The sequence below is a fragment of the Hoplias malabaricus genome, chromosome 15 (assembly GCF_029633855.1).
Source record: "Hoplias malabaricus isolate fHopMal1 chromosome 15, fHopMal1.hap1, whole genome shotgun sequence".
In the NCBI taxonomy this organism is placed as follows: Eukaryota; Metazoa; Chordata; class Actinopteri; order Characiformes; family Erythrinidae; genus Hoplias; species Hoplias malabaricus.
The window spans coordinates 7,071,149-7,095,654 of record NC_089814.1 but is presented as its reverse complement, the minus strand read 5'-3'; the positions used below and the strand labels follow the sequence as shown (position 1 = coordinate 7,095,654).

General features: G+C 41.3%; 1 protein-coding gene across 4 annotated transcripts in view; it reads left to right on the top strand.

Annotated features, from left to right (window-relative positions):
* The window catches only part of stk32a (serine/threonine kinase 32A), a 66,017-nt gene extending 45,058 nt beyond the window's left edge, over window positions 1–20,959 (top strand). For 2 of the 4 annotated variants that reach the window (XM_066645768.1, XM_066645767.1), the window contains exons 6-13: window positions 606–643; window positions 9,596–9,685; window positions 11,030–11,133; window positions 13,505–13,621; window positions 15,147–15,272; window positions 15,451–15,582; window positions 18,779–18,843; window positions 19,362–20,959. In XM_066645768.1, coding sequence (XP_066501865.1) covers window positions 606–643; window positions 9,596–9,685; window positions 11,030–11,133; window positions 13,505–13,621; window positions 15,147–15,272; window positions 15,451–15,582; window positions 18,779–18,843; window positions 19,362–19,479 — 790 coding nt within the window. In that variant the 3' untranslated portion in view covers window positions 19,480–20,959. Of the gene's footprint in view, window positions 1–605; window positions 644–9,595; window positions 9,686–11,029; window positions 11,134–13,504; window positions 13,622–15,146; window positions 15,273–15,450; window positions 15,583–18,502; window positions 18,735–18,778; window positions 18,844–19,290 lie in introns of those variants that run through there. The other 2 variants (XM_066645770.1, XM_066645769.1) reach the window with 2 other exon arrangements.
* The last annotated feature ends 3,547 nt before the right edge of the window (window positions 20,960–24,506 follow it).

Genomic DNA, 24,506 nt, shown 5'->3' with positions numbered 1-24,506 from the left:
CTGCGTGGGTTTCCTCTGGGTGACTGTCTGTGAGGAGTGTGGTGTGTTCTCCCTGTGTCTGCGTGGGTTTCCTCCGGGTGCTCCATTTTCTTCCCACGGTCCAAAAACACACGTTGGTAGGTGGATTGTCGACTCAAAAATGTCTGTAGGTGTGTGTGAATGTGTGTGTTGCCCTGTTAAGGACTGGAGCCCCCTCCAGGGTGTATTCCCGCCTTGCGCCCAATGATTCCAGGTAGGCTCTGGACCCACCGCGACCCTGAACTGGATAAGGGTTACAGATAAGGAATGAATGAATGTTTGTAAACTGATGACAAAATCTTTAATTTTTTTTTTTATATTGGTTTTTACCTTTCCTTTGTAAAATAAAAAAGGGGCTTGGAGTGGTTTGTGCTCACAACCCCAGATGTGGTCTTGATGTGTTGTTTATACTGTAAAAATTAGATGATAAAAGGACTAATAGGAATGCTCCGAAATGACTTCGTTAGGGTTTGACTTTGTTTTATTCATTTAGCATTTTAAAGATACGCAGTTTTTGTTTTGGGACAGGGACACAGCTTCGTGTCGTGTAAGTTTTCTGACAGAGCTCTTCTTTTTTCTCGATACAGAGACATCAAACCGGACAACGTCTTATTGGACGAACATGGTGAGTCTTAAAGCTAATTTCTGGAGTATTCTTGCCTTTTCTTATTTACTCAGAAAGCTCCAACCAAAACCAAAAGAGTTTATAACTGCTATAGAGTTTCATTTGTTTAATCATATTTGAGTAGCGCTAGCTGATAATACAGTTTCCCATATTATTAAATGTTGATAATCACTGTATGCCTCCTGGTTTAGTGGAGCTGTGAGTTAATGGCTAGACTCATAGCACATGAAGGTGCATATTGTACTGAGGTAGCAACTGCTCAGTATCCCAGTTTTTGACATGTTGACCGATGAAGAGAATGGTGTATTCATTTCATTAACTTTGTAGTATGGCACATTACTGATTTTAATGCAAAAACCATTTTAGTAATTAGCAATCTATCACCCAGATCTACTTTCATGCATCATTCCCCACTTCACTTATTCATTCAGACAGAGTGGTGAAGGTTATTTATGTCCTGAGGAAAAGAGGAGCTCCTTAACCTGTGCAGGTAGAAACAAAGCCCACACGAGCAAACAAACCAAGTCCGTAATTCTTCATCAGTGCTAATGAGAGAGGAACGTTAATATACAGAGAGTTATGTCCCTGTCTTCTACACACACAACACACACATGCACATACACACACAAGCAGAAGCGCACACACATACCACACACACACAAATATACACACAAACATTCCAGGTAGCTGAAATATCTCTCTCTCTCTCTCTCTCTCTCTCTCTCTCTCTCGTGCTTTCCATGTCCTAATGAACCCCTGAGGAAAGCAACAGATATTTTCTTCTTTCTAATCACTGTGCACAGTATTGAAGATAATAAATAGCTCATCTGCATTTCTAAGTGTGCCATTTTGTTTATTATTTCTGGTAATGTTTGATGTGACGTGATTTTCAGTTTAACAGTCTTCAGAGATGCCGCTATGGCTGGCTGGGACAAAAGCATGGTGTGATATTATATGCATTAATTCTCACTAGTAGCTGCATACTCTGTGGGATCTGATTGGCTGATGGTTTAAGGATAAAATTTCCATGAAATTTCCCCAAATTCCCAGAGAATTTTCAGTGTTCACACCTGACTATAACTGACTGTAGGACAGTGTGCTGGGGTTACTTCAAAATTTCTCCCCATGAAGTACGTCATCCGGGAACTATTCGCGTACCGCTCGTCAAAATGAAGCCTTATAAACTTGCCCAAACCCACACTGCCCCCCGCAGGCCAAGCAGGGAGCCAACCACACAGGGGTGTAACAGACGGTGAACACTAAACATACTGCAGATTCGTATTGGATTAGTCACTCAACTGACTAATATCTGTGTGTGTGTGTATTTCTGGAGACAGATAGAGTTGTTACCCTTGACCCTGCTTCACTACTGGAGACTTTTTGATACGATTTGTACGATTCTGAGGTTAATTACATGCTACTGACAAATGTATTTAAACTAATGGCTGCTAAAGCAATGCCTCAGTGGTAACAAGCAATTTAATAGGATTTATTCAACCCTGACATTTTGAATCAACTTTACAAAGAAACGTATACGTTTCTCATCAATTATTATTTTTACATATAAAATAATATGGGGGGGGGAGGGTGGACGACTACTGACGTGGACTGACCAATTAAATGTGTACAGAGAAGGTTATCGACCAATAACGGTAGCTCTACAGTCAGACCGTCCAATCAGAAGATTTTAGGCTACTTCGCCACGCCCCCTTCTCACTCAAGTGAACCAATCGGAGTAGGGAAGGGCGGGACTAGTTTGTGAACGAAACTTCTCGAAGTTCTATGTAAGTTCTAGAAAAACAAAATGCCGGATGTTTGTGAAATTCCGGCCGGACATTTTTTAAGTCTAAAATAGAGGACATGTCCGAGTAAAAGAGGACGTCTGGTCACCCTAATCAGTGCAGAAGTCAAAAACACTTCTGCAGTACTGAGTGAGAAGGCAAGGTGTGTGTGTTTGTGGTGGGCAGGGGGGAGTGTGGCCGCCCTCCAAGACTCCGCTGCTGTCAGCCGCTCTGCTGGAGTCATGCAGCTGACAGCTTCATAAAATATAGCTCCATTTCCCTGCCTAATGTAGCAGAGAGATGAATATGAAAAATGGAGGAGGAGAGAAGACTGAAGCCCGCCATCGCATTAGACACACACGTGACATCACACGCAGTCAGGAGCAGGACCAGCCGAATGGTTGAGCACGCTGATTCGTTTATTTGCTTTTTTATTCGTATTTCATCAACTGAGAGAAAGTTCAAACCATGTTGAATTGTTTAGTAATCTTAAACCTCGACTGCTTTATCAGGTTGTAAATGGCTGTATGTGTTTCAACAGAACTGTTGATTTTGTTTTTATTGTTGTTGTAACTGTCCCTTTAACATGGACAAAGTGTCACTGATGTGAAGCAAAATAGCTCCCTGTTATAGAGCAGTCCCTAAGAGTATTTGAGAAACAGAGCACCTCATAGAAATCGTTAAAACCTGTTAGACCACCCCCAAATCCTTTCATTTTCAACAACGGTTCTCTGTCGCCTACGAAAGTGTATTGCTGCCACACTGCATTTAAAAAAATCCTCAGTATGTTGTTATTATGAGATAGTTATCTCATTATAATTATCTCGCAAAAATGAGATACTATCTCATGTGTGTCTATTATCTGTCTTTTGTTAATAAGCTTTGTTAATGAGATACTTTCTCATAATAATAACATACTGAGGATAATTATCTTGTAATAATGAGATACTATCTAGTAGTAACAACATACTGAGGATAATTCTCGTAATAATGAGATATTATCTCGTAATAACCACATACTGAGGATAATTATCTCGTAATAATGAGATATTATCTCGTAATAACCACATACTGAGGATAATTATCTCATAATAATGAGATACTATCTCATAGTACCAACATACTGAGGTTTTTTCTTTAAATCCAGTGTGGCAGCAATACACTTATGAGATAATGAGATATGTATCTTGTAATTATGAGATATTTCTGTCTCCATTCTGTCGGTAATACCAATACTGTTCCGACTCGAGCCACTGAGTGAGTGGGTGTTTATGTGAGCATTTGAGTGTTTACATTGTATTTACAATGCAGGTTGTTAATGTTGTGGTTAATCTATAAAATTATTATGTGATTTTTATGTATATAGAATTACTTTGATTCAAATCTGTGATGTGTTGAGGGAGTATGAACTGTAGTTTCTCCAGGACATGGTGCTAATGTTATTGCTATCTAAAAGCACAGCTGTTCCCAGTTTTTCAGCACTGACATGCTGCAATCAGGACCACTGCATAACAACCATAATAATGAAATACTATCTCATAACAATGAGATGCTTATCTCATAATAACGAGATGCTTTGACATACAGAGGATTTTTTTTATCGTGTGTGGCAACAATACACTTCCGTAGGTATGGGGCGCGTTTTGTTGCAGATTCTTGTGGCAGGCCAAACTATTATTCGGGGATGGATTGGGACAGAATCCAGCAGCTCTCCCTCAGCCGGAGCGAGGGGCACATTCTCCACGGCTCCACAGAGAACTTGATTTTCATTGGTTGTCACCTTTTTTAAGCCGATCAGCAGCCACAGCTATTTGTCCATCATTCAGTGATGCAGCCAATGGAGTCACAGTCCCTCCTACAGGGGGTTGTTATGCAGTGGTCCTGAGTGCAGCAGGTCAGTGCTGAAAAACTGAGAACAGCTCTGCTTTTAGATAGAACTAATCTTAGCACCGTGTCCTGGAGAAACTACAGTTCATTCTCCCTCAACACATCACAGATACATCACAGTAATTATTTATACATAAAAATCACAGTAGATAATTTTATAGACTAACAATAACATTAACAACATGTTACAATGTAAATACTCACTTGCTCACAAACACTCATTCACTCTCAGTCACTCCTCATGTAAACAATCAGTCATTCAGGTTAATAATCATTCACTCACACATTTAAATAATCACTCACATTCTCACTCGCATACTCACTAATATATACACTGACTCACTCATTCATTCACACACATATTCACTCACACACATACTCACTCACTCATTCAGTCATAAACATTCACTCACTCATTGTCACACACTCACTATACTGTCATATATTCACTCCCTCACTCATTCAGTCATAAACATTCACTCACTCACATTCTCACACACTCACTATACTGGCTCATATTCACTCACTCATTCAGTCATAAACATTCAATCACTCACATTCTCACACACTCACTATACTGGCTCATATTCACTCACTCATTCAGTCATAAACATTCACTGACATTCTCACACTCACTATACTGTCTCATATTCACTCACTCACTCATTCAGTCAAACATTCACTGACATTCTCACACACTCACTATACTCTCTCATATATTCACTCATTCAGTCATAAACATTCACTCACTCACATTCTCACACACTTAATATACTGGCTCATATTCACTCACTCATTCAGTCATAAACATTCAATCACTCACATTCTCACACACTCACTATACTGTCTCATATATTCACTCTCTCACTCATTCAGTCAAACATTCACTGACATTCTCACACACTCACTATACTGTCTCATATATTCACTCACTCATTCAGTCATAAACATTCAATCACTCACATTCTCACACACTCACTACTGGCTCATATATTCACTCACTCAGTCATTCAGTCATAAACATTCAATCACTCACATTCTCACACACTCACTATACTGTCTCATATATTCACTCCCTCACTCATTCAGTCATAAACATTCACTCACTCACATTCTCACACACTCACTATACTGGCTCATATATTCACTCACTCATTCAGTCATAAACATTCACTCACTCACATTCTCACACACACTATACTGGCTCATATATTCACTCACTCATTCAGTCATAAACATTCACTCACTCACATTCTCACACACTCACTATACTGGCTCATATATTCACTCACTCATTCAGTCATAAACATTCACTCACACAAACATTCACTCACTCACATATACTCATACTGTCTCACATACTCACTCACTCACTCACATTCACATTACACGTGTAAGATAAGAGTCCTAAATAAATAATTGAATCTATGACATTTTGAATGGTCATATGATAATGAGAATGTGACTGTCTTTTAGACCAATAAGATTCTTTCACTTCAGATCTTATTGTAATTAAGGAACAACTTAAAATAATAGTTATTTAAACTGGTAATGCAGTAGTTGCAAAATACATGGACAGACACTGCTTTGCCATTGTTTAAAAAGGCTACTGACAGGCCCTGACAGTCCTGATGGCAGTTGGCTTAATAAATGTCTGACAACAAAAACGTTTTATCTGTTTTACTGCAGTCGAATAGGATTTATAAATGCGTACTGGTCCCCCAGCCTCTGTGTTCCTTATTTTGAATTCAGAAAGTTGGCAACCCTCTGCACACCTTGTATTCTGGTAAGTGTAGTGAGCTTCCTGACAGTGAGTGTCATTTCAAGACAAAAAGAAAGAGAAAAGATTAATTGAATGCCTGTTGCAGTCTTTAATTAACCAAATTGAAAAGCCACTGAGGCACTAGTTGAAATAGCTTTATGTAGCAGAGGAAACCTGATTATTGATGAATGTAAAGTAAGCTGCTGAAAAAGCCATTTAAAATGTTCATGCTTTAAACGCTGCAGTATTTAGGGCCGACTGAACTGATGTTTAGGTTCTGTCCTGAGGTTATCACGGTGTATTTCACATATTCCTGTAAATAATCAGGTGTTCACAACTCGGTTTTGATTTTCTACTTGTAGAAGGATGTACTTGTAAAAAAATATCTTTTTGTAAAGGCAGCACCTTGTGGCTTTGTTCAAATCTGTACTTCATCAAAGAAATTTGCTGCTATGAGTGAGTGTGTGAGACAGCATATGTGAGTGAGTGAATGTTTGTGACTGAATGCTTGTGACTGAATGAGTGAGTGTTTGAGTATGTGCAGTATGTGCAGTTTGTTTCATGTTGCACTAGCTTTACACTAGTCGCACTTTAATGTTGTGTATTGTCTTATGTAGCACCTTGGTCCTGGAGGAACGCTATTTCGTTTCACTGTGTACTGTAAACACTATATACTGCTGAAATGACAATAAACTTCTTGAACTTGAACAGTATATATGAGTGAGTGAATATTTGTGTGAGTGAATGAGTATGTGAGACAGTATATATGAGTGTGAGAATGAGTGAGTGAATGTTAGTGAGAGTGAATGAGTGAGTCAGTGTGTGAGTATGTGAGACAGTATATGTGAGTGAGTGAATATTTGTGTGAGTGAATGAGTCAGTGTGTGAGTATGTGAGACAGTATATGTGAGTGAGTCAGTGTGTGCGTATGTGAGACAGTATAAATGAGTGAGTGAATGTTAGTGAGAGTGAATGAGTGAGTCAGTGTATGAGTATGTGAGACAGTATATGTGAGTGAGTGAATATTTGTGTGCGTGAATGAGTGAGTCAGTGTGTATGTGAGACAGTATAAATGAGTGAGTGAATGTTAGTGAGAGTGAATGAGTGAGTCAGTGTGTGAGTGAGTGAATATTTGTGTGCATGAATGAGTGAGTCAGTGTGTGAGACAGTATATATGAGTGTGAGTATGTGAGTGAGTGAATATTTGTGAGTGAATGAGTGAGTCAGTGTGTGAGTATGTGAGACAGTATATGTGAGTGAGTGAATATTTGTGTGAGTGAATGAGTGAGTCAGTGTGTGAGTATGTGAGACAGTATATGTGAGTGAGTGAATATATGTGTGCGTGAATGAGTGAGTCAGTGTGTGAGTATGTGAGACAGTATATGTGAGTGAGTGAATATTTGTGTGCGTGAATGAGTATGTAAGACAGTATATATGAGTGTGAGAATGAGTGAGTGAATGTTAGTGTGAGTGAATGAGTGAGTGAGTCAGTGTGTGAGTATGTGAGACAGTATATGTGAGTGAGTGAATGAGTGAGTCAGTGTGTGAGTATGTGAGACAGTATATGTGAGTGAGTGAATATTTGTGTGCGTGAATGAGTGAATCAGTGTGTGAGTATGTGAGACAGTATGTGAGTGAGTGAATGAGTATGTGAGACAGTATATATGAGTGTGAGAATGAGTGAGTGAATGTTAGTGTGAGTGAATGAGTGAGTCAGTGTGTGAGTATGTGAGACAGTATATGAGTGTGAGAATGAGTGAGTGAATGAGTGAGTCAGTGTGTGAGTATGGGAGTGAGTGAATGAGTATGTGAGACAGTATATGTGAGTGAGTGAATATTTGAGTGAGTGAATGAGTGAGTCAGTGTGAGTATGGGAGTGAGTGAATGAGTGAGTCAGTGTGTGAGTATGTGAGACAGTATATGTGAGTGAGTGAATATTTGTGTGCATGAATGAGTGAGTCAGTGTGTGAGTATGTGAGACAGTATATATGAGTGTGAGAATGAGTGAGTGAATGTTAGTGTGAATGAGTGAATGAGTGAGTCAGTGTGCGAGTATGGGAGTGAGTGAATGAGTGAGTCAGTGTGTGAGTATGGGAGTGAGTGAATGAGTGAGTCAGTGTGTGAGTATGGGAGTGAGTTTTTACATGAGTGAGAATATGAGTGATTATTTAAATGAGTGAGTGAATGATTGTTAACCTGAATGGATGACTGAGTGTTTACATGAGTGGCTGAGAGTACTTACCTGAGTGAGTGGGTATTTATGGTCTGGTCTGCTTTTAGAACCAAGAGCAGGAGTCAAACATAGATCTGTCTTAAAGACACAACAAAGGAAAACAGCCCATTAAAGTCACCACTAATACTGTCTGATAATATGATAACGTCATCAAATCCATTGAGCCTACTCTCTCTCTCTCTCTCTCGCTCTCATTAACCCGTGAGGGTGGTGGAGTGGGCAGAACCAAAAAAAAAAAAAGTGCTGACTCACAGGACGTTGGTGTGTGTGGGTGATTCTCCACTGCCGAACGAGTTTACTGCTTCACCACCACACACACATCCCAACCAACCAGAGAGAGTGTGAGTCAGACAGGAGAGTGGGGCGAGAGTGAGGGATATTTATGATGGATGATACAGTAAGATAAACTGATTTAAAGAGAACTTAATATAACCATCATTTAGGGAAATTATCGCCCTTCGTTAGAAAAGAACAAGGAAGAGAGAGAGGACAAAAGAACACGCTGTAAAAAAATGTGTGTGTGTGTGTGTGATCAGTTTGTGTAATAGCTTCCTGCCTACACTGTCCTGTTTGGCATTCCCACCACACATACAAATACACACACACTCACACTACTGAGAGAAAACCCTGCATATCTCTCTGTCTCTGTCTCTCGCTCTCTTTCTCTCTGAAAAACTCAAGCCAGCACACACACACACACAAAAAAAACTCTGTGCTCTAGTTCTCTCTCCCTCTGGGGTGAGGTGGGGAGGTGAAAGCTGCTGGCAATGTCACCCCATTTACCCCATTAACATCCGCTCTGCCCTATATCTCCAAACCCTACATCAGGAGCTCACACCCTCTTATTATCATACACTCATTCAGTGCACTCTCTCACCCTCATATACTCCACCCTCTCACCCTCATGTAATATACATTTTCACCCACATGTGCTGCACCCTCATATATTGCCCCAATCCTGTATGTTTTACTATAGAGCCCCAAAGTCTACAGCAGTGTTTCCCAAGGCTTTTATGGCATGCCCCGCTTTTGTAGCTGGGAATATTTTCGTGTTAGTGCAGCAGTGGGGACACACTCCTAAATAATATACTTCATTTCAGAGGAAACGGTGGATGAGGAGGTGTCTAAACATGTTTGAACATATGGTGTGGTTTTATTCAGAAGAACAATTATTTAAAAATGTAATCTCAACGCCCTCCTGTGAAGTGTTTATTACTGCTATGAGCGAATGGTTAATTTCAGCAGAATGACACTGAGGACTGTTTTGTTGTTGTATTGTTTACTCCCAGGTCACGCTCATCTGACAGATTTTAACATCGCCACAATCGTAAAGGACGACCTAAAAGCCACTTCCATCGCTGGGACAAAGCCATATATGGGTAAGAGTACTCAAAACTATTCTTTAAATATATTTATATAAAATAACAGTGATATTATAGAGGGGTTGGACAATGAAACTCAAACACCTGTCATTTTAGTGTGGGAGGTTTCATGGCTAAATTGAAGCAGCCTGGTGGCCAATCTTCATTAATTGCACATTGCACCAGTAAGAGCAGAGTGTGAAGATTCAATTAGCAGAGGGTAAGAGCACAGTTTTGCTCAAAATATTGCAACGCACACAACATTATGGGTGACTTACCAGAGTTCAAAAGAGGACAAATTGGAGAACACACCACACTCCTCACAGACAGTCACCCGGAGGAAACCCACGCGGACACAGGGAGAACACACCACACTCCTCACAGACAGTCACCCGGGGGAAACGCATGCAGACACGGGGAGAACACACTACACTCCTCACAGACAGTCACCCGGAGGAAACCCACGTGGACACAGGGAGAACACACCACACTCCTCACAGACAGTCACCCGTAGGAAACCCACTCAGACACGGGGAGGACACACCACACTCCTCACAGACAGTCACCCGGAGGAAACCCACACAGACACAGGGAGAACACACCACACTCCTCACAGACAGTCACCCGGAGGAAACCCACACAGACACAGGGAGAACACACCACACTCCTCACAGACAGTCACCCGGAGGAAACCCACACAGACACAGAAAGAACACACCACACTCCTCACAGACAGTCACCCGTAGGAAACCCATACGGACACAGGGAGAACACACCACACTCCTCACAGACAGTCACCCGGAGCAGGAAATCGAACCCACAACCTCCAGGCCCCTGGATCTGTGTGACTGCAACACTACCTGCTGCGCCAACGTGGCGCCCCTTATTTTAATCCATCAAAATGAAATGACAAAAATATTAAAAAGAATGACAAATAAAAACAATAGAAAAGTAAGTAATTAATAAGTAATTAAAATAAGTTAAATTCTAATAGAAATGGTGGTAATATTGAGTCAAACAAGGAATTGCATTGCAGCAAAGTATGCATAAATAAATGATACGAGACACAGTGTAACAGGACGACCAGAACACTCTGCCTCACTCTGACCTCGGGGCCATCGTGTTTCGTCCAGTCTCATTATGCCCTGTGTTTTAAAGCGAGGAATGAAAAGGGAGAAAGTAGCAGGGATGTGGAAAAGGGCCATGTTTATTTTATGAATGAATATGAATGTGGCTCCCAAGCTGACAGGGAGATGTCCATTTATGCATGAAACAGAAGCAGAGGAACACCAGAACACATTTTAAATCCTTGCTTTTAAGTCGATGTCCTGTCACATTCTGTGATGTTTCTGACCTCTGCAGCTCCAGAGCTTTTCCAGCCGTTTGAAGGAACACACTCCGGCTACTCGTTTGCTGTGGACTGGTGGTCACTGGGAATAACTGCTTATGAGCTGCTCAGAGGACAGGTGAAATTTTACACACTTAACATATCTTTTGGTTCTACCTTCTATCTAGCTGCGAGGGCAAAGGCTAGAACATGCTCACTGCCACTAACACATCATCACTGGAGAGCTCAATACGCGTACAGGAGAATATTAGCTGCCCTGTGATATTATATCAGAAGAAAAACACCCACTCATGCCGAGTGTTAGAGGAAAAGGGAGGACCGACTATAGGTTCTTGGAGACCTGGCTGTAGCTGAGTGGTTGAATTTGCAATCTCCTAAAGTTAGGGTCTCCATTTGAGAACCTAATTTGGATACGTTCAGTGTGTTTCCACCAACAGTAATTGGTTTTGGAACTAGGTGTGGGCGATATGGCCCTAAAATAATATCACGATATTTCAGGGTATTTTGTCAATAATGATATTTTTGGCGATTTGAAAATAACACTGAAAATAATTGTAATCACTTCAAGAACACTCTATTTCAACAAAACCCATATTATATTAATATTAATAATATATTAAATTTTTATTTAAATTATATTAATTAATTACATTTAATTTTAGTACAAATTTCAAACCATTTCAGACATTTATAAGAAACAATAAATGTGTAAACGTTTGTTTATTTTGAATCAGTCACCGGCCGTCCCCTATTTGCCGTATATGGTGCAATTCCGCTCTCTCTCTTCACCAATCGCATTGGGTAAAACAATAAAACATAAGATCAAGCCTTATTAGGGCATTTAAACATCAGTCTTGCAGGAAATCACACATCAAACAATATTTAAGTATCTCTAACAGTGTTGTAATTCTTTGTGTGCAAAAATGCATGTGGAACACAACACATTTCCATTTTGCGACAGATATTTCCCCTCAGTATAAAAGTTAGCTTAGCGGTTAGCTTCCTTTTCTCTGAGGGGAAAATCTACCGCCAGTGTAATCCTTACATGTAGAGTACGGATACCAACACAGGACAAATGTAATCTCACTGTGAACCTCTCAAAACCACTGAATGTGGTAGTAACTGTCTCGTTTGACTGTCACAAGCAGGGGAGGTGGCCGAAGTTAGCGGGCGCTAATAATCTTAGCAGCATTGGCGCATACTTAAACAAAAGTGTTTTTATCTAAAAACATATTTTCTTTTAAAGTCAAGCAAGTCTTGGACATTAATCGACACACATATGACTCCTGAAAAATGTTGATTTGAGTGAGTAAAGTACTTCTATTTATTTACAGTTAGCTAAGATTTCCAATATTGTAATTGTAAAGTGGCCGGAAGTTGGGGTAATTATGCTAAACAACTGTAAGTTACCAAGATTCTGACATTGTATAAAATGATTTAGAATTTTGATATTTTATTTCCAAACCACCTCCAAACGAAATCACTCATCTTATAGAGCAAATTTTTGAACGCAGAGCAAATTTCCACAGTACCTGTCTCTGTGCCTAAATCACTCACGTAACGAGTGTACGCCATATTATAAGGTGTAACTGCATGGCGTAATTACATGCGATCGAAAGAGCAGTTTCTGCACATTCACAGAGTGTTTGAACTGTGTTACTGCTCTGTGTTATCACTAAGATATTAATAGGAACATCGTGAATGGTCATTGACGCGCCGGCGAGTTCTTCGACCCCACAAGGTTAAACAAACTTTGCGATATTATTGCACACGATGCGATATTGCACAGCCTTATTTTGAACCAGAAAAGTTAATTCCCAGCTGGAACCAATGAAGAGTTGATTTCTCAGTGTGAACGGTGACGACATCCAAGGGCATGTTGAGTTTAAGAAACTCCAAAAAGAACTCAGAGCCTCAAATAAAGCTTTATCACACAATGGAGCTGAATGGGTCATTTACAGTGTGTTAGATACATAAATAAATGAAAATAAAAAAGGCTGTGTGTGTGTTTTCTTGGGCTGTGTGTAGTGCGACACGAGGCGTGTTGGCTACTTTTCTCCACTGTTCACAAACTCAGCAGGAGGGCAACACACACATATCATATTTCACTCTGATCTACACCCACTGTAAACAATGACCCTGCCCGTTTATCTACAGCTCTGTGTTCTGATTGGCTGGTTTATGCCATTTTCCTACCTTTCATTGATGCACACAGCAATGACCTGAAAGCGTATAGCGCCCCCTTGTGAAGAAGCGTTCCTGGAACAGTGTTTCCTTTTTAAGGCAAATTTAGGATTTTATTTCCAAGGCTCCTTGTATTTCAATCTTTATTTTACAATGTGCAACCTTCAGCTCTCTTTTATCGAACTCATTCTGTGGTGGAAAACTACTGGACAACTGACTGAGTCTAAAGCTGAGTGCAGGAATTAAAATTCCTGACGTTAATTACAGTTTTAAGCTCTAAACTGTCCTTCTCACTTATTTTTCAGAGGCCTTACATAATGCGCTCCACCACACCAGCCAGTGAGATCCTGCAGTCCTTCCATAAAAGCCCGCCCTGCTACCCAGCCACCTGGTCAGCCGAGATGAAGACCCTGTTAAGACGGGTAAACACAGTTTTTAATAGTGTCCCCTCCTAGCAGAAATGTAAAGTGCACTTAAGGCCTAATTTCTCCTTCACTGAGGGATTTACTTAATCTCCCTTAAATGATATCCTTATGTAAGTAAATGTGTTAAGAGATTTACTGCACATCAGATGTTTTACTGTAAAATTCTATTGTTTCCTTGGAAACCGTTGTTTACATGCACTCGCTGTGATATCCATTATCACCTCCCTTGTACCAGCTCACAAACTTTTCAGAAAAAATGGAAGAAAAGACAACAAGAAAACCAAATTGGTCAGAGGAGGAAAAGACACTTCTGGAGGAATACAGTAAAAGCAGACGGGCGAGGACATTTAAACCTCGGAGAGTGATGCGGCACACTGTTGATACCTTGCCTATTACTGACTGGGAGGATCCCTTAAGGAAGAGCACAGCTGCAGAAAGTAGCATGATTCAACTCAAGATGATTAAACAAATCATGGATTGACTGCCAATCAAATCTATAATTTAAAATCGACTGCTCGTCGTTAAGCGTATCCAGTGGGTTTCCCCCAGTCGCGGAACACTCTCCTCGGGATACGTTCATTTATCGCCATAAATTTGGCCGTGTTTGACCTTAAGTGTCAGAGGAACCTTTAGTTGTTTTCCTTAGTTTGGTTTCTAAGGTGCTTTGTGCAACGGTTTAACAAACTTTAAGGGATTCCTTAAGGGATAAGATAAAGATAAGGAAAAAACCTTAAATACATATGTGAACATTTTAAGAAAACATTAAAGAAAAGTTTTGTGCAAACAATTTTATTTTAAAGAAACCTTAACTTGGGCTTGAAGGAAAATATTAACTGAAGGTGTTTTATGCAACAGAGCGGCACGGTGGTGCAGCAGGTAGTGTCACAGTCACACAGCTCCAGGGACCTGTAGGTTGTGGGTTCGATTTCCACACCGGGTGACTGTCTGTGAGGAGTGTGGTGTGTTCTCCCTGTGTCTGCGTGGGTTTCCTCCGGGTGCTCCGGTTTCCTCTCACAGTCCAAAAACACACGTTGGTGGGTGGATTGGCGACTCAAAAGTGTTCGTAGGTGTGATTGAATGTGTGTGTGTGCGCGTGTTGCCCTGTGAAGGACTGGCGCCCCCTCCAGGGTGTATTCCTGCCCTGTGCTCAATGATTCCAGGGAGGTTCTGGACCCACTGCGACCCTGAACTGGATAAGGCTTACAGATAATGAATAAATGAATGTTTTGTGCAACCGACTCCTGGAATGTACTTCAGTAGTTTTGCTCTGGAGCTGTGTGTCTAAATCATCACACTCTGTTATAGTTTTAAACAGTAAACATCTGTTCATTTTAGACATCCACATTCCCGTTAGAATGGAGATGATTGGTCGTCACTGTAATAAACCCTTCTACCTGATATCTGTCATGAGTGCAACGTTCTTTTATTCATTTTGATAGAGAACATCATTATACAGTGTGAGAAACCTGATTAACAAATCTACTTGATGTGTGTGTGTGTGTGTGTGTGTGCTGTTTTTCAGCTGCTGTGTGTGGATGCTCAGAAGCGTCTCTCCTGCCTCTCAGAGCTGCAGGATATGGACCACCTCTCTTTCGTGAACTGGGACGTTGTGCTCAGCAAACAGGTGCCACCAGGCTTCATCCCTAATGTAAGTTATCAATGTTAACATCCAAGACAGGGTTCACGCAGTGGGGGCCATTTTGAAGCAACATGAATACAAACGATGGACACCTTTTTTAAAAAGGGCCCAATTCATAGTGGATCTTCTTAAAAGATGTCAGCTTTCAACTTCCTGTTCAGTGACAGTGTTGTTTATAAACCTGTAGAGACGGAGACTCAACTGTGACCCAACATTTGAGCTGGAGGAGATGATCCTGGAGTCAAAGCCACTGCACAAGAAGAAGAAGAGACTGGCGAGAAAAACCAGAGAGAACGGTGGCTCAGGCAGCTCTCCACAGGTAACTATTGCTACTGATAAATGCTAATATTTATCCTACCACGACCCTGACGATGAATGAATGAATGAATAATATTTATACTGCTGCGTATATGACACGACTGCTATTGCTAATATTTGTCCTAATGTTAATATTTATACTACAATTAATGTTAATTATGCTGTTTATACTACTGCTACTATTAGTATTATATATCCTCTATGAGGAGACTGTCTGTGAAGGTGTGTTCTCCCCGTGTCCGCATGGGTTTCCTCACACAGTCCAAAAACACACCCAAAAGTGTCCCTAGGTGTGAATGTGTGAGTGTGTGTGTTGCCCAGTGAAGGACTGGTGCCCCCTCCAGGGTATGTGCCTTGCGCTCAGTGATTCCAGGTAGGCTCTGGCCCCACCGTGACCCTGAAATGAATAACGTTTGCTCAAATTTGTCACCTCACTGACCTCACCCACGTTGCCTTGCTAACATTCATGGTGCCTCCTGTCGCCAGCTTTTATTAAAGGTTATTGACATCTCTACTACCGCGACTCCTGCTGTTAGTATGACTGATGCTACATCTACTAACACTTCCACTACTAATAATAACTACTCAGCGCATTCTAACACAGTGTAAAGTGTCCAAGCTGAACGTTTTCCCCCATAGCAATGTCATATACAAACGTAGCTGTTCAGTAATTGAATGTACATAAATATCTATCCTGCAGAGCTTTCAAACTAAAGGAGCTGGCGTCACGTTGCCTGATAGTTTTTATGAAATCCAATCTTAAAACACTTCAGCCAACCCTGAACACTAAAGGCTAAAGGCTTATTCTGAACCTGCACTTCTGCTAATGCGTTAGCCTTGTGTGCAGGGTGCTCCTGCTAAAGGTGAGCAGCATCCAAAGCTCAGTTTTATTCATGCAACAAACAAAAAATAATAAATAAATGATCTGAGGGCGGGTTAATGAAAAGAGGCGGGATACGTCTTGCCTGGCTGATTTAATTGCGCTTTCGCCAGCGTGGGCTTGAGTTTTGCTAACGCTAACTCTGCTGAGGCAGCCATGCATTACACTCTGGCTGCAGCAGTATCTTCAAGGTGACTCCTGCAGCTCGTGTTCTGGAGTAAAGGAACACAGTGTTTTGTTTATTCTACTCTGTGTAGCACGAGGAACACAAGCTGAGCGCTGGAATCCCCAAGAGTCTAGTGAAACCTTTCCATGCACCAGTTCATTTACACTCTAAATGTCCTAAATCTTCTCCTGAGTTTTTAGTCACTGCCAGTTCCATTCTCTAGCTAGACCCCCCTCCACCAGGCCTTGAGGGTGATGGCAGCACACTGTAACTTTTCAAAACACTGCAGATGTAACGCCCAAGAGGTTGTAAGATCAACACGCTTGGAGGAGAACACTAGATACCAGTCAAACCGCTGTCAGTTAGCATCACACAGACTGAAGGGAGGAAAGCCTTATTGGTCCAAGAGGTCAGTGATGCTCACGGATTCCCTGTCAGATCTATACTTAAAAATATATAATTATCAATAATTATTGTTATTTTAATAAACGTACATTAAATCAATTTACATATACATGAGCTTCCAGTTCTTCAATCATTTCCCCACATAAAACGTGTTCTGAAAAGCTGTATTGCCCCCCTCTGGTTCAATTTGAAAATGCCATAATATATCTGCAAAATACCTGTGGTGTTATTGATTGCAATAGGTTTGAACTGATTGATTTGGAAGTTATCAAACACACTTACCTGTTTTAGTGTCAGAACCCAGTTTTCCTTTGGTATGTTGTTTAGTTCGACCACTCGGTTAAACGGTTAAATAGGAAACAAACGGAGAGAGACGGACAGAATCAATGAGCGCATTCTGGATGAAGTTGGCAAATATTGTGATATTGATTTGATCAGCATTGCCCAGTGGTAATTGATCAGCTTGAGGATGAAGAGGTGGAATGTGAGCAACTGTGAGGAGAAAGAGGGACAGCCAGAAGAATAGAGACACAGGGAGAAGTTCAGTACGTGGTCTATTTCCAAAGCAGTGTGGATCAATAGTGTGTGAACGGTTGTGCCCTGGTGTCTGCCCCGCAACACTACACTCTCTACATCAGCTTCTCTCACTTGCTCTCTGCCGCCCTCTCAGTTTTTAAACAGCATTTCCTACTTTTGCTTTCCCTCCACTTTTCACCCACTCTTTTTCTCTTCCACATTTTCTTCTCTCTCCCATCTCTGATAGAACTCGTAATGGACATGGGGATTAGTTCAATTAGATCACAGATAATGCTGAGGAAACTTAAGCTCCGGCTGTGAGAAAGTAAAGTATATTTTAAAAAAAGTGACCCATGGCTGCTGCTATCTTTTTCTCTGTCTCATCCCTTCCTTCTCAAACCCTCTTTTGCCCCTAAACCTGAATAAAATATAAAAGTATTTGTCAATGTACAATGTAACGTGTCTTCCACATTTAACCCAACTGTGGCAGCACTAGGGGCTGTGAACACACACCCAGAGCTCCCATGGGGCAGTTGTGGGTTCAGTGCTGTGGACAGTGCTGTTTCTTGCCAGTCGTGGAAATCGAACCAACAACTTTTCAGTCCTAAGCCCTCTTCTCGATACATCAGGGCCACGGCTGTCAAACATGAACGAGTACTGAACAAAACGGGAAGATTTGTTTATTGGAGTGGAGTTGGGATGTAGAATTAATCCTCAGTGAAGAATTCCTGACCTCACTAACGCTCCCATGCATAAATACCATTAGATCCTCACAGCAATGGTTCAGTGTCTAGACGAGTAGAGTCTGTTACTGCAGCTAAGGGTGACTAATTCCTGATGAATGCTCTTCATATAAAAAGGTGTGTACACTGATGTGAGGAAAACAGTGGAGGTTTAAACTGAACTAAGCTTAAAATCAGCTGGCGACACTTGAAATTCTTCTTCTTGAGACAGATGCCCACGGTCCAAAAACACACATTGGTAGGTGGATTGGTGACTCAAGTGTGTGTGTGTTGCCTTGTGAAGGACTGGCGCCCCCTCCAGGGTGTGTTCCTGACTTGCATCCAGTGATTCCGGGTAGGCATCCGGACCCACCGTGACCGTGAACTGGATTAGCGCTTACAGATGATGAATGAATGATTAACAAGTAACAGATGTGAAATAATGACTTCTTTACTTGTTGCTTACATGTTCTTTGAAATACTCTTAAATGTATTTTTGATTTCACAGAACGGTCAGCTCCAACAGCGCTTGGACAACGTGCAAAGAGACTTCATCATTTTCAACAGAGAAAAGTAAGAGAAATCTTGTGAAAACAGACAACTTTTCAGTTTTAAGCCATTTTAATTTTATTTAGCGTTATTTATAACAGCAGGTAGTGTTGCATTCACACAGCTCCAGGGACCTGGAGGTTGTGGGTTTGAGTCCCGCTCTGGGTGACTGTCTGTGAGGAGTGTAGTGTGTTCTCCCTGTGTCTGCGTGGGTTTCCTCCAGGTGACTGTCTGTGAGGAGTGTGGTGTGTTCTCCCTGTGTCTGCGTGGGTTTCCTCCCACACTCCAAAAACACACTTTGCTAGGTGGATTGGTGACTCAAACGTGTCCATAGGTGTTAGTGTGTGTCCCCGCTTTGCGCCTCGTGATTCCACGTGGGCTCCAGACTCACTGCGACTCTGAACTGTATAAGTGCTTACAGACAGTGAATGAATGATATTAATATAATTTATTTTTACTTTCCAATTACAGATAACAGATATTGACCGGCCTGTTCACGTCAACAAAAAACTATTTATCCTTTATTCTGTCCTTTCGAAAAGGTCGAGGAAAACTGAAGTGGACACAGAGGGCAATGACCTTATCACAAAGGAGTCGACCCAGGCCATGGAGGATGGACAGAACAACAACGTTAGTGCGGCCTCGTGTTTATCGGGGTAGAGGTTTCCCCTGAAGCAGACGGGATGGTTCTTCTGCTTAACGCTCATCAGCTCAGGCTCATCCACACACACAAGAGGTGTGGCTCCAAATACACAGGCTTTAAATGAAAGGCTGGCGAATGCTCAGACACGAGCTTCTCAGAGGTTTTCTTTTGCTTTGGACAGAACACGTGGTTAAAAAGCATCGAGTAATGAACGACAAAGCCTTCATATGAAGAAGTTTCTTTACAGTGCGTGCTGGAAAAAGCATGGGTTGACCACAGGGAACATTGGGGGTCAGTAGCACTTAGAAGTGAAAGATTGAGTGTAGTGTTGTTTCTGTCTAAATACTCGTGGGACCTTTGTGCCTAAAAACACAAAAAGACTCAAGTGTTCTTGTCCTTGTCCTTCGCTGGAGACCTGACGCTCTCTAGTGTTTGCCTGTGACTCTGGTCAGACATGGTTCTGCATTCTCTTGTCCAGTCCCCATTGGTTGCCTTATGTTGGGTAGAAGCCAATAGTGTAAAACAATAAATGTAACCACAGAAAATGTATAAAATTCATGGAACTTGATCTAAAAACGTAATAAAAACCCAATAATGTAAATACAGCATCTATACTCAGTGTGTTTACATCCACATATAAAATCTGATCATCGCAGGACACCTCGGTTTGAAGCATAATTATTTAACAAGATCATTCCATAACAGAGCTTTATTACATCTTTAATGACATGCTCTTGGTGTTGTGACATTATTGGAAAGTAATTACAGTATTGGGTTGTACGTGCACCACTCGTAGCATGTCATAGCATTCCCTTGTGAAAATCATGAGCTTATAGATCAGAGACGCCTACTGTGCTTATCTTACACTTACAAACGCACTTTAGAGAAGAGCTTTAGCTTCGTGGACCTGTTTATAAGCTGCTGAAGCACCTGCTTTTAGTCTTCGCTAATCCCAGGCGGTCACGGTCGAACAGGACCGGCTGTTTCTGTTTAACTGCAGGTGTTGGTGTGCGTCTGACCATTTGGGGACAATATTTAAAATGTATTTATTTTTATTTATTCACGTTATATTTGTATTTAATTTTATATGTTGTGTGTTTATCGAGATTAGAAGTCATATTTTACAGAGGCAGTGAGATAGAAATGAATGATCTGTCCATGCTCTGCCCACAACCACGGCAGACGACCCCGCCCCTCAGGGTTTAAGTTCAGTGTCGCTACTGAGAGTATGTTGTTGTTGCTAATCTAAAGAGAGTAATTTGCCATCATTCTTACATTAATTAGATTATGATAATTTCACACAATTACAAACTATTAATAATTATAATTACAACCTAGCAACTGTCCAACCCTTTCCCAGCTGCTAAAATAAAAGAGCGTGTTTGTGGGCAGAGCACGGACAGAATAGTTTAGTACTGGACACAGCACGCACGTTTCCACCTCATAACGAGATGGACCTACGGAAGTACACTCTGTGTGACAGGTTTGCCATAGAATATTGCCTACTTTTAATCTTTATAATAAATTTTTTGGACAAATCAAACCCCTCCAGGTGTCTTTATTGACTACATTTCAGCTCACGCTCCACATTCTTCATTGTTGTGGACTTTGTTTTACTCTGGATAACTATCATTTTATCAAAAAATATTGAGAAGAATAAACTGGCTTGTTATCTTAGGAAAAAAATAGAAACAACAATTAGCCTACCTCATTATCACAATAAGCAAATTGCATAACCATGGCATTGTATTCATTGTCTGTAAGCACTTATCCAGTTCAGGGTCACGGTGGGTCCGGAGCCTACCCGGAATCACTGGGTGCAAGTCAGGGACACACCCTGGAGGGGGCGCCAGTCCTTCACAGGATTACACACACACACAAATTCACTCACACCTACGGCCATCCACCTACCAACGTGTTTTTGGACTGTGGGAGGAAACCGGAGCACCTGGAGGAAGCCCATGGGGAAAACACACCAAACTCCTCACAGACAGTCACCTGGAGCAGATCACTGGAGCTGTGTGACTGGGACACTACCTGCTGCGTCACCATGGCACCCCCATGGCATTTTAGGGTTCCTGAAACTGCCCTATTCACTAAACAGTGCACTCATTTTGGGGGTCCGCCATTTTGGTAGTGTAATGTGGCAGCTCACCCAGGGGTGGATTGGAACACGGCAAGCCACCAACAGAGCACTAGAGAAATAGGCCTCAAGTGCAGAGACACACACACACACCCACCCACCCACCCTCTGGACGTTAAAGAGTGTCAGGGAAAAAATGAAACAAAAGAGAGGAAAACTAAAGATATCAGGGGAAAACTGATCAGCTCAAAATTATTGAGCAAAAGAAAACAAAGGTGAGAGAGTTTCCCAAAACAAAATGGAGGGACAAGACAAGAGAAATTAAAAATAGAACACAACTTACTTTATTTCTAATTATTTATTTACAACAAAAATGGTAAAGAAAAGAAAATATTGAAACCAGAGAAACTCAGAGGGAAAGCTCTGGTGGAGAAACAGAAGATAGAGAGAAAACTCAAGAGCCTTTACCAAATTACCGGCCAGACTTGTGTGGCACTCTGAAAAGAGAAACCCAAGACTGAGCACTGAGGTGTGTGTTGGCTTCTCTTAAGTAGGAGTAGCCCAGGTGGAAACAATTGCCCCAAATTAAGAGTGTCTCTGTCTCCCTCTAGTGACTGGGGGTGGCTTAGCAGGCAGCCTCGCCCCGGCCCCAGGCAGACCTCTTACAGGTAGTGCCTGAAATCAAAGTGGACAATTTTCAGTGCACTCAAATAATCCCACAATGAACAGCAAAAAGTCACGTACACTAGCATATAGCCCATTACCCATAATCCACTGCGTTGTTTAAAAAATAAAAACCTTGAGGTAGTGGCTGAAATCATTCAGTACCCTCCTCAATTCAGTTCTCTATAACACTACTACATTATGTAATGAATTATATCCGGAAAAGTAAAGAGGGAGCCATTTTGTACACCGCGAAGGACTTTAGCTTCTTGCTAATTCTATAATTGCAAATTGAAATTTTTAATGTGTAGATTTCTTCCATTCTGTAATTTTCAGTTCTTTAAATTATAAAGCATATTCCATTGCACCTAAAATGGCAACTTCCTGTTTATATCTTTCTGTGAGAAGAAATTTTAACAGGTGTCAGGTATGCGGACTGACGGAGGCGGACGCACTCACTAGAACACAATGATTTTTTATTTACACAATAAATAACAAACCAGAGACAGGCTTGGATAACATGACATAATACTAGACAGAGAGACTTTGACAGATAGAGAGGGAACTGGACATAGAAACCTAGAGGGAGCTAAACAGACTCAACCTAGACTAGGGTGACCAGACGTCCTCTTTTACCCGGACGTGTCCTCTTTTTTAGACTTAAAAAAAAATGTCCGGGCGGAATTTCACAAACGTCCGGGATTTTGTTTTTCTAGAGCTTACATAGAACTTCAAGAAGCGTTTCGTTCACAAACTAGTTCCGCCCTCCCCTACTCCGATTGATTCGCTTGAGTGAGAAGGGGGCGTGGTGAAGTAGCCTAAAATCTTCTGATTGGACGGTCTGACTGTAGAGCTACCGTTATTGGTCGATAACCTTCTCTGTAAACATTTAATTGGTCAGTCTGCACGTCAGTAGTCCTTGTTTACTTCAGGCAAAGCTCATGTACCTACCCTCAGCTTGAGCAGCTATGCCGAAACGTAAATGTAAGTTCTCGGATGAATTAAAAAATAAATTCCCATGTTTTGTGTAGCAAATAAAGGTGTAAAGGACCTAAAAGCACACATAGGTTCAGCTAAGAATACAACGGCAGCGAGGGCGAGAGCTCACCCCGAAGACGTGTCCTCTTTTTCACCATCCCAGATCTGATCACCCTAACCTAGTCATAGAACTGAATAGACATACCTGGACACAGAGCTAAACAGACTAACCTAGACAGAGAGAACTGAATAGAAACCTAAACAGAAAGAGCTAAAGATGCTAAGCTAAGACAGAGAATTAGACATGGAAGAGCTAAACAGACAGAGAGAGAAACCTAAACTGAGTAACAGACGAGGAACGAGTAACAGCGAGGAACAGACGAGACAGAATGATGGTGGAAACGAATGATAGCAAAGACAGAAAGACTAAACCAAGAGACTCGACATGGGAAACAAATGACCAACAAACAGGAAGCAAGACAAGGGAACTTAAATACATTACATAGACAAGAGACACCTGAGACAGATAATGAGGGGGGGACGGATTACAAACGACACTGAGCTTGTTCTCCCCGTGTCTGTGTGGGTTTCCTCCGGGTGCCCCCGTTTCCTCCCACGGTCCAAGAACACACATTGGTAGGTGGATTGGTGACTCAACAGTGTCTGTAGGTGTAAATTCGTAATGAATGAAGTGAATGTGTGAGTGTGTGTCACCCTGTGAAGGACCGACACTCTCTCCAGGTTGTGTTCCTGTCTTGTACCCAGTGATTCAGAGTAGGCTTCAGACCCACCGCGACCCTGAACTGGATAAGAGCTTACAGGCAATTAAATAATTATCCTGAATGTAAATTAAACATATGTATGGACACACACACAAAAGAAAATCTGCCCTGTAACACTCAACCTCAGACTTTTGTATTCATATATGAAATAAACATCCTGTTTACATATTTAAATACACTGGACTTTGATTGGTTCAAATCCCTGATGTAAGAGTCTGACCTGAAGACCATTAGAAGTCCATTAGAAATTTGCTCTTGATCATTTCATAAATAAAATCCTGACAGCTAGTATTCAGGAAAGGACATTGGTATTATTTATAAATCCCACTTGAAATAAGGTCCATTAAGATCTCTGATATTGTTCAGCTCCGCTTCCAGTCTGTTAGTCTTCAGGCTTTTAGGTGGAAATGTGTATCAGTGATAAATATGAAGGATTTCATTTCAAAAGGCATTTGAGGTTACTTTTGTTAAACTGCTTTTTAAGTCCTGATTATCAATACATAGTGATATAATGTTTTGCATTGTGTGCCTATTTTCT